Source organism: Octodon degus, unplaced genomic scaffold, assembly GCF_000260255.1.
Source record: "Octodon degus isolate 3935 unplaced genomic scaffold, OctDeg1.0 scaffold00207, whole genome shotgun sequence".
NCBI classification, from domain to species: Eukaryota; Metazoa; Chordata; class Mammalia; order Rodentia; family Octodontidae; genus Octodon; species Octodon degus.
Window position 1 is genome coordinate 990,691 of NW_004524783.1, and position 10,033 is coordinate 1,000,723.

General features: G+C 51.4%; 1 protein-coding gene across 1 annotated transcript in view; it reads left to right on the forward strand.

Moving 5' to 3' along the window:
- Myo10 (myosin X) overlaps positions 1-10,033 on the forward strand; it is a 237,948-nt gene that overhangs the window by 104,439 nt on the left and 123,476 nt on the right. Inside the window, exon 4 of the mRNA XM_023704945.1 lies at positions 8,604-8,791. Coding sequence (XP_023560713.1) covers positions 8,604-8,791 — 188 coding nt within the window. The remainder of the gene's footprint in view (positions 1-8,603; positions 8,792-10,033) is intronic.

Genomic DNA, 10,033 nt, shown 5'->3' on the forward strand with positions numbered 1-10,033 from the left:
TCAGATGTTGTTCTCCCCTAGTGGGGCAGGACTGTTTTGAAATAGACTAGAACCTTCCATGGCTGTTTGCGCAGCCATTCACCTCATGCCAGCAGGTGTTGTGCAGAAAGCACCGCCTGGACAGTGGCGCCCTGCTCAGAGGATGTGACAGAGCAGACAGCACGTTCCCCAGCCTCAGAGCTTGTACTGTAGCAGGGACACAGGATGGAGGCCAGCGCACCGCTGAGGTCTTACACAACTGAAGACAGTCCTGCCGAGTGGCAGGTCACAGGAGCTAACAGGCTTGGTTGGAGCCTGTCTTCAAAGCCCTCAGACCTTGGCCGCCACCCTGCGCCCCTGGCCAGTGCGCTTCCAGTGACAGGCCACTTTTGCCTGGCAGCCCCCTAACCCACTCCAGTTCCCAAAGCCCTTAAGGACAGGGCCGGCAAGAGACGGGAAGGGACTGTCTGCACAGGAGCCTGAATTTCTGCTGGGCACCGTGGCGTACACCTGTAATCCAAGCGCGCTCGGAGTAATGTAGCGAGCCTGAGGGCCAAAAGGAAAATTGGCCCTGGGTTCAGTCCCCAGTGTCGGGGGAGGGAGGCGGCAAGGGCAGAAGGGAGAGGGGAAAGGGAAGTGCAAGGGATGGGAAGGAGACTGAGCTCGCTGCAGAGTGGGGTGGGGGCAGCAGTGATGTTGGGAGCCGGAGGGGCCTCCTGCTGTATACAGAGATGTTGGCTACGGGGCTGGGGACCCCACACTAGAAGGTAGGGAAGTGCCAGTTGCACGTGCTTGTGGAATCAGGAGCTTGTGGGATGTGTTGAGGATTAGAGGGGCTAGGCGGGCGGGTTAGAAAGCCTAGAGTGTTCTGCAGACAGCTTCTGTTGCCATGGATAGGCCAGGGGACACCAGTGATGTCCAGGCAGCAGTGCCACGGTTGGGGCCCTCCTTCCATAAAGGGAATCTAGAGGGCGTGGGACTGACGGCGTAGATGCCATCGTGTTTTGGCTCACGTCCTGCTGTGTTCCCTGGAGCCTGGAGCATCTCAGCTTCTGCGTGTGGCACCTAGACAGGGTTGACGACAGCACATGGTGTTTCTGTTACACAGAAGGCAGCCCCTGTTCGGATCCTAGGGGTGCCGAGCCCTGGGAGTGACAGGTTGGCTGGTAACCACACAGAGGAGACGCACATTGCCCCATAGTGTGTGGGCCGGGCCAAGTGCAGAGTCAACTCCACTCCCAGCCGCCAAGGAATGGTTGGAAACCACATCACGGGCAGCTGCGGGGACCGTTGGAGCCCCTGCAATTATGGTGTGGAGGGTGGAGGCCGGCCTGCGTTCCACCCAGCCCGTCAGGGAGCTTGTTGGTCTTGCTGAACAAAAAATGCAGAGCTCAGAATCAAAGCAGCCCATTTTGAGAAGCGAGGCCGCATCGGAAGACACGTGCTCTGTTAGCACAAAAGCCGCGTGGAAGCGGATGTATTTTTAGGTGTTGCCGAAATATCCCCTGTGGTTGGGTGTTGCTCCAGCCCGCATCTGTAAATGTGTCTGGTGTTGTTCCCAAATTCACTCTGAAGCCTGCTTCTGCGAAGCACTGCGGTTGAGGACCCACTGATTTGTCCACCTGTGGGAGGAAGGCGGGCCTCTTGCCACGTGGAGCCTGGGCCAGCTGCTCCTGGAGCGCTCTGTTGCTTACACTTGCAGATCTCGGTCTGTGTTCTTCCTCCTGGGTGGAGTCTTCCCAAAGTAAACTCCTTCGGGCCATTTCTACCCTTTTTCAAGACTAGGGTCAAGAAACAATGTGCCCTCCGGGATTCCGAATGGCCCCGCGTCCCGCTGGCTCCTTGCTCAGCAAGTGACAAAACCAGCAATAGCTGAATACAGTGCGGTCTGACAGGAGTTCTTGGGTTTTTGGCTTTTTTTCCCTCCCCCATGAAATCAAGACTTGTTTTGCCAGAAGATAATTGTAGCCATCTGTCTGACTATATGTGTGTTTAAACCTTACCAAACATTCATGCTCTTGAGTGGTCACTTCCACGTCAGCATGGGATGTGGCAGTTGGGAGCTTTGCTTTTCTGAACACCCTGTGTCCCCTTTGGCCAGATCCCTTTCAGCAGGAGAGAATTTGAGTCCAGAGCTAATTTCAATAAAATGTAAGTGCCAATACTCCTGCATTAGAGAGCTGGCTGACTTCAGGAGCTATGCATTATGATGTTTGGCTTGTTTTCAGCATACTTGAATGCTGCGTGTTTTTAAAGATTCTCTTAAAACGTTTTTCAGTGTTTGCTTGGACCAAGGCAGTAGACGTAGAACACTAGGAGAGGATGAAGCTGTGGATGTATTTGGTAGACTGGTGGTAGTCAGATTGTGTGGTATTTACTTGAGTGGCCAAGGACAGAAGACAGCAAGCCCTTGGCAGCAGCCCCCAGGGACAGTGAGTGTGACAGAGAACGCATGTCAGAATAAGAAGTGGGCCAGGAAATGATCTGAAATGGCAAATTAGCTGCATGAGTTTGAGTTGCCCGAGTGGAGGGTGACTCCGTGGTGGCGGCTCAGCATGTGCAGAGGCTCAGACTAACATGACGCTGTTATTTGGGACAGACATTCAGGACAGAGGCTGCATGATGCTGGGTGGCAGGGCGACCAGGAGCGGATGGGACAGGTGTTGCACGCAAGTTAATGACCTTGAGTCAGCTCGTAAAAACCGTAGGGGACACCTTTAAACACGAGTTTTGGAAAAATACACTCCAGCCGTGGGGTGTTGGGTAGGTCAGGGGGACAGGTGACAAACAAACCAGTCAGGAAACAGTGGAATCCCAGCTGAGGGGGAGCCATAGTCAAAGAAGCAAAGCCCAAGCACCTAACTGGGTTTGCTGGGCAAGCAGGCTGAATTTCTGCGGGACAGTGAGATCACGTGGTCAGATGACCTTGTGCCCGTTGCCTCTGTATGCCTCTGTGGGAAGAAGCAGGTGTGGTGAGAGCGAGCACCAGTCCTCTGCCGGGCGCTCAGGGTAGCGGCCTGTGGACCACGGCTGACACAGGTCTACACCTAAAGCTGGAGTTGTCCCGGTGTAAAGACGTAGGAAATACATCACCGCCCTGTCAGCTGGCGTGGTGAGGGAAGCGAGGGCGGCACTGGTGGCTGGGAGACACAGCTGAAGCCTGAGTCCCACGGCTGGCACTCCTGCCTGCGCAGACGTCCTGTCTCCCGTGGCGCCGACCTGAAGTAACCGATCTTGCCAGCATGGTTCAGCCCCTCTCGCAGGAAGCTGTGGTCTCAGGCGCCTGGCAGGAGTAGACGGGCACGGCTCGTCGTTGGCCAGCACCTGAGGCCCAGACAGGCTGCACAGCGCACTGAGGAGCTCGTCTTCCCACGTGGCCCAGCCACGCTGTCCGGAGCAGCAGTCCCGTGGCGGAGCTCTGCCGTCCTGCTGGGAGCAAGGGTTCCTCCGTATCTGGGAGCACGCCGCGTCTGAGGCCTCTAGCTCATGACAAGTTTCCTTATTCACGTGTTTTTTTTCTTATTTTGAACAGGATCTTGCTGTGCAGTTCAGGCCAGTCTTCAACTTACCATGTAGCCCAGGCTGGCCTCGAACTCACCATGGTCCTCCTGCCTCAGCCTCCTGAGTGCAGAGATGACAGGCATGTGCCACTACACCCAGCTCATACTTAAAAGTTATACTGCAAATATTTAAGATATATAACATGATGTTTTTGGTATATGTACACAGTGAAATCAAGTTACACTTTCACATGGTGAGTGGGTTAGACGTTGATATCATAATCTTACATCTTTTGCAAAACTTGAATTGGTAGATTTTAGTGGACGAAACACAGTGCTTTTCCCAGACACTTTTAAGTATCCATGTACCACAGCTGTTCCAGATTATTAAAATGGGCAAGGAAATATATTTTTTGGTGAGTTACGTGGAATTTTACTGGCAAAGAAAAAAAAATTATGTGCTTCAAAGTAGGATGTACTTTCTATTTCTGAACAGCCGTTAGGATGACCAGGCTATTTACTCTGGCGGCATCTGGAATCCGGAGCGAGGACAGCATACCTAGCCCTCCTCACCCTTGGGAGTGGTGTGTGTCCACAGGCCTAAGCTGCCCGGAGTCACTGTGGCTGCTTTTGGAGCAGGTATAATACCTCCTTATGGAGTGCGCAGTGACAGGCGCGCACGGCGAATGCTGCCCGCCGCTGCAGCTCAGAGCGCTGTCGCCGCCTGGCCTGATGCCCGCCGCAGGGCTGTCTTTTCCCAGCTGCTGTTTCTCTACTTCCGTGATGCATGGAGCTGGCCTAGCTCAGCCCCTCCTACCCCGGCGTCCAGCGTCTTAGTGACGGAATCCGAGGTGCAACAGGAAGAGGGCCGTGTTGAGGGGAGCAGGGGAAGGCAGTGTCTTCAACCATAACTCCCTTTGCTGGAGAACCAGAATTTCAAATACTGCCATTTGTCCTTCCTGACTCTACTGTCATGAGCTGTCACTGTGGCCGCTGTTCATGTCATACTTTGGCTTTGGCATATTAGGAAGGAGCCTTGGGCCCATGTGCACAGAGAGCCCAGTAGCAACAACCCATTGGTAACCTGTCACCTGGCAGTAGAATGACAGCGTTGTCCTCATGTGAACATGTGGACATTTACCAAGGTGACCATGTTGTGTATGCCACCTGTGCACTGTGTGAAACTTTATGATGTGCCACCTGGCCGTGGTCCCTGAGGACTTAGGACCACACGGCACCTTGTGAAGACTGGATGGACTGGCAGCTGTGGGGATCTCAGGGGAAGGAGGGTGGGTAGAGATGGGGTCACAGCAAGGCGAGGCCTCACAGCGCAGGCATGGAGAGTGGAGCCCACGGCGCGGACATAGGACCCGGCTGGACTGAGTGCTGCTGTGGAGCAGGCCAAAGGCAGCCTCGCACACCTGCGTGCCCGTAGTTACCTCTGCTGAGTCAGCACCTGAGCACAGAGGGTGGGCACAGCTGTCCAGGCATCGGCTGGCAAAATACCATGTGCATTTCACTGTCATGAGGGAAGGAGTTTCTGGTGATGAGAGCGAACAGTGAAGTGATGTGGGCTATGCCGAGGTGAGAAAGTGAAGCTGTGTGTGCCTCTGCGAGAGCTTTCTTTGTCCTTGGCACTTGCTGCTGGGAGGGAGGCATTTTATTACCTTTGATCTTGGCAGAGCTGGGACTGGAATCCAGGGCCTGGTGCATGCCAGGCAGTTGCTGGACCACTGAGCTGTGTCCTAGCCTGACATTTTAATTATGGAGATAAGATTTCTTATAACAGTTTTTTTAAAAATGCAAGCCAGGTGTGGTGATGCACACGTGTAATCCCAGCACTTGGGAGGCTGAGGCAGGAGGCTTACCATGGTGAGTTTGAGTTTGAGGCCAGGCTAGGCTTTGTAGTGAATTCAAGGCCACCCTGAACTACAAGACCCTTCCTCAAAAGACATAACAGGGGCCAGCAAGCTAGCTCGTGGTCTAAGCGCCTGCTTAGGCAGCCACAGGGGACTGTGGTTCGATCCCTGGCACCACGTGCAGCACCAGCCTTACCCTCAGGATGGGCTGAGTCGGCCAAAAGAGAAAAAAACAGCAAACAGACTCCATGCTAGACAGATGCACATTTTACATTTCCCTCACTTTGTTTTGTTTTTTGTTTGTAAAAAACAAGTTTCAGATGATTGGATTTTGGCTCAAATTAGGTCGGGCACCCTGCGTCCCTGTTGGCATGCAGCAGTGCATTTGTTGGCTTACCGCCACCCATGGCACACTGTATTTTTTATTGATTGTTGGAACTCTAATAAGATTAGTTCCTTCTGCAGAAATTCTTAATGTCTCTTGTTCTTTCCCTAAATGGTCTATAATTTGTCCCTAGAACGTCTTTGTTTCTCTGAATTAAAATTTAAAGGTATATACACTAACACTTTACCTAATGCTTATGCCTTGCGCTTCTTTTCAGAGCTCTCTTTGCAGAGAGATCCATGTATTTTTTTTTTAAAACCAAAAAGGTTTTAGTTGTAGCAAAATATACCTTACATAAAATTGGACATCTTAGCTATTTTTAAAGTGTTATTTGTCTTCTCAGAATATGAATGTTGGACGCCCCATCAAAAAGAGGGGCGGACCCTAACGCTGCATCTGCACTTGTAGAGTCCTGTTGGAGTATAGCTTTACAATCCTCACAGGCTTGATCTAACTTTCCTTAAAAGGAGAACAGTTGTCCTTTACCCCCTAGTGCTGAGGACTGCGCCCGCCGCCGGAGCCTTCCTGTTGCTGGGCAAGTGTTCCACCTCAGAGCTATGCCTACCCTAAACGGTGACAAGTTCTAAATGTGTTGAAATGCAAAGTGCCTTCAAAGCTTTTCCCCCATTGGGTGCATTGCCTGGTGGCTCCAAAAGGTGAAACCAGAGCTGGCTTGTCGTCTTCACGAAGTCAGGTCTAGAGTGGACACTTGCAGTACCCACAGGCCAGGGGTCGGGGCCAGGCTTCAGTGCGGATTCCGGGGGTGCTTCAGAGCCAGCCCCCTCCCTCCCTGTCCCCTTGGCCACAGGAGAGGTGAGAAGGGGTGAATAAAGCCAGCAGCAGGAGCTGGAAGTAGGAGGCTGCGAAGCCTGGGGCCACTTGGGTGTAGATTACAAGATAATGAAAGTGGGCCTCGTTTGCTAGTGGGAAGCATTTTTTCTAGAGTCTGAATGAGACCAAAAATCCTGGAGAAAAGTCAGCCCTGTGAACCTTAGTTTAAGGACACAGGAACATGAGTTGTTCCCCTACAAGTTTTCCATCAGAATGGAAAAATCAAGGCTTTCTCACATGAAGCAGCACATCAGCCATTAGCAACAGTTACAGTATTTGGAACTTGTAGTTTCGTGACACTGTAGGACTCTTACGGGACCGGTTTTGTCCGGGGCACCTTGCTGAGCTGACGACAGTTGCACAGCCCGTCCCCACCATCTCTGAGAGCCGGACCTGGACGTCACAGGGAGTTAGGGATGGCCGCCCCACCAGCCATGGCCACCAGTAACATCTTCCTGCGTCCAAACCAGCGTTGCTGATTTGCCTTGCACCCCACGCGTGCTGTGCCCACACCTTAGGAGACGTCACCTCTCCTGAGAGTCAGTGTGGAAGGACACGCAGGATGGGTGTGGTCAGGTGTTGACGGGGTACACGGCGTCCTTCTTTAACAGTAGGAAGCTTTCCTTTACCCGGAGAAGGCGCAGCCTCCGTCTTTGCCTCTGGCTAAATCTTCCTTCAGGTTCTCTGACAGAAAAGGTGGGCTTCCAGACGGTTGGGGTTTCCAAAGGACTAAACCTGTGAAGGGACTTTTGTTTTTTTTGGTGGAACCGGGGATTGAACTCAGACCCTGCGCTTGACAGGGAAGTGCTTTTTCTACTGAGCCATCTCCCCGCCTCCTGTTAAGGGACTTTTGAAGTAAAATCTACTCAGCAGAAGATGAATCACTGCAGAGTACTCGCTGCAGCGGGTGTTCGACGTCACCTCTACTGAGAGTCATGCATTTACAACATTGCGTAACCAATGCCGTTGCCTAGTTCCCGAATGGCTTCGGCACCTCAGATGGAAAGCCCGTATCTGTGAGGCGCCTCTCGATTCCTGCCTCCCCAGTCCTTAAAATCCTCCAGTCTTCCCTTCCTGTGGACTTGCCTATCCAGAGCCTGCGTCTGGATACCTAGCCAAACCTAGCACGGGTTGCAGAAGTAGAGTCCAGAGCCGTCAGCACTGAGCGCCCGGGCACTGAGCCTAGGAAACTGTAGTTTCTGTCTTGTTGGACATTTGCTGGCCTGTGTGTGTCCCAGAAAGGCAAACTGTCACCTAAGCTGCAGGTGAATTCCCACAGCCCTTCACAAAGCACACGGCTACTAGAAGCAGACGTAGCTAGCTGTGTGTAGTGGAACATTTGCTGTTCTGGTTTGAAGTCACCGTTCGTCCAACAACATGCCCTGCAGCTGCTGACCACCTCTGAGCTTTCCTAAATCCCCCGCAGAAACTGCGCCCACTGAACAGCAAGTCTTCTGTTGCTCTCTGCCACCTTTTCTGCCTGATGTTTCATAATGGCCACAGGAGGAGGGAAGCAAGTGGCACACACAGGTCTTTGTGCCTGGGAAGGGAATAGGATTAAGAGATCAGCCTGGAAGGGGACTTGGGGCTGGGCTCCTGTCTCCTGCTTATCTTTCCTCCAAAAGCTGGCTTGCAATGGCTCCATTCATTTCTTTTTTTTAATTTTTTTTTAAATCTTTATTTTATTGATGTATTTGTTTATTTATTTTATGTGTGTGTGGCCAGCTCAGCCCACCAGGGGGCGGGGCTGGCTGGCATGTGGTGCTGGGGGATTGAACCGCGGTCCCTGATGCTTCGCTAAGCTTGTTCTAAGTAGGTGCTTTAAACCACTGAGCCATCTCACCAGCTCCAGGCTCCATTCATTTCTGCAGAATGGCAGGACTGTGCACGCAGAGGGGTTGGGACAGCATGGACAGAGATGTGCAGAGCTCCGTCCCCGCAGCGTGCCCCCCTGGGTATTGCTGACCTGGCCCTCCCGGCTCTGCCCAGGTGACCCCTGGCCATGGTGCCCATGTAACACTGTCCCGTGCCCTGCCCGTGTGCTTGCAGACCTACATCGGCTCCATCCTCGCCTCGGTGAACCCCTACCAGCCCATCGCCGACCTGTACGAGGGCGCCACCATGGAGTGCTACAGCAGGTGCCACCTGGGCGAGCTCCCGCCACACATCTTCGCCATCGCCAACGAGTGCTACCGCTGCCTGTGGAGGCGCCAGGACAACCAGTGCGTCCTCATCAGGTGAGCTTGGGCGGGGAGGCACGGGAGGAGCACCCCGGCGCTGACATTTCTGCTGAACGGGGCAGGGAAGCGTGCCGCTGCCACCTTCCCAGATGCAGCTCACCTTGTGGGGGAAGGAGGTATTTATCGCTTTCAGAGAACAAGTGCTGTCTCAGAAGAGCCGCCAGGGACTGGGCTGGGCAGCTTTTCATTCCGAACAAATGCCACTCCTGCCTTGATTTACCGTCATCTCATCCCCCACCCCCCCAGTGTGCCTTAATCTTTCTTTAGTGTATTGCAGTAATGAGGCAATAACTGTCTTTCTGTTTGTGGGGTTTTTTGGAACTGGGACTTGAACTCAAGACCTCACGCTTGCCAGGGAGGCAACGTGCTGCCGAGCTGTATCTCAGACACTGGCGTTGACTTTCTGTTTAAGGAAATTGTGATTCTTTCAAATTTAAAATGATTCATGTGTTCTAGAATGCTGGGCAGAACGTTTTCATAATTGAACACGGTTCCTTTTTTCCCCTTTAAATCAAATTTTCCCAAATTTAAGAAATGCTATTAATTGAATACTTCTAAAGTTTACTAGCACAAGGTCCTGAGTTTGATCCTTGGTACCACCAAAAACAACAACAACAATAAATAAATAAATAAATAAATAAATAAATAAATAATAAATAAATAAAGTTTACTTAAAAATTAGGAACAGATAAGAGAGTTTAACATACTATATAGGCAATCATTCAAAAGCCTGTTTGCCTCAATTATTTTCTTTTCTGATTCTAGTGAGTAGGCTTCACCTGTTCATTTTAGCTAAACCTAACTTTACAAAGAAGAACTGGGAATTCCCCCATTAAAATTTTGTCATTATGAAAAAAAAAATTGTCATTATGGCAAGCACAAGGGCCTGAGTTCAATCCCTGGTCCCACAAAAAAAGAAAAAAAAAATTGTCATTAGTAGCTTTCTTTTTTTCTTTTCTTTTTTTTTTTTTTTTTCCGGTACTGGGGCTAGAACTCAGGACCTTTCACTTGCCGGGCAGGTGCTTATGTCACTGAGCTATCTCCCCAGCAGTAACTTTCTAAAAAGCAGTAGAATATTTCTTTTTTAATTTCTTGGGTGGGAAGTGTAGCTCAGTGGAAGAGGTCTTGCCTAATATAGTCCTGATTCAGCCCCCAGCACCATTTATGACATCTCAACTTTTTTTTTTTTTTTTTTTTTTTTTTTTTTTGGTGCAAGATCTCACTACGCAGCTCGGACTC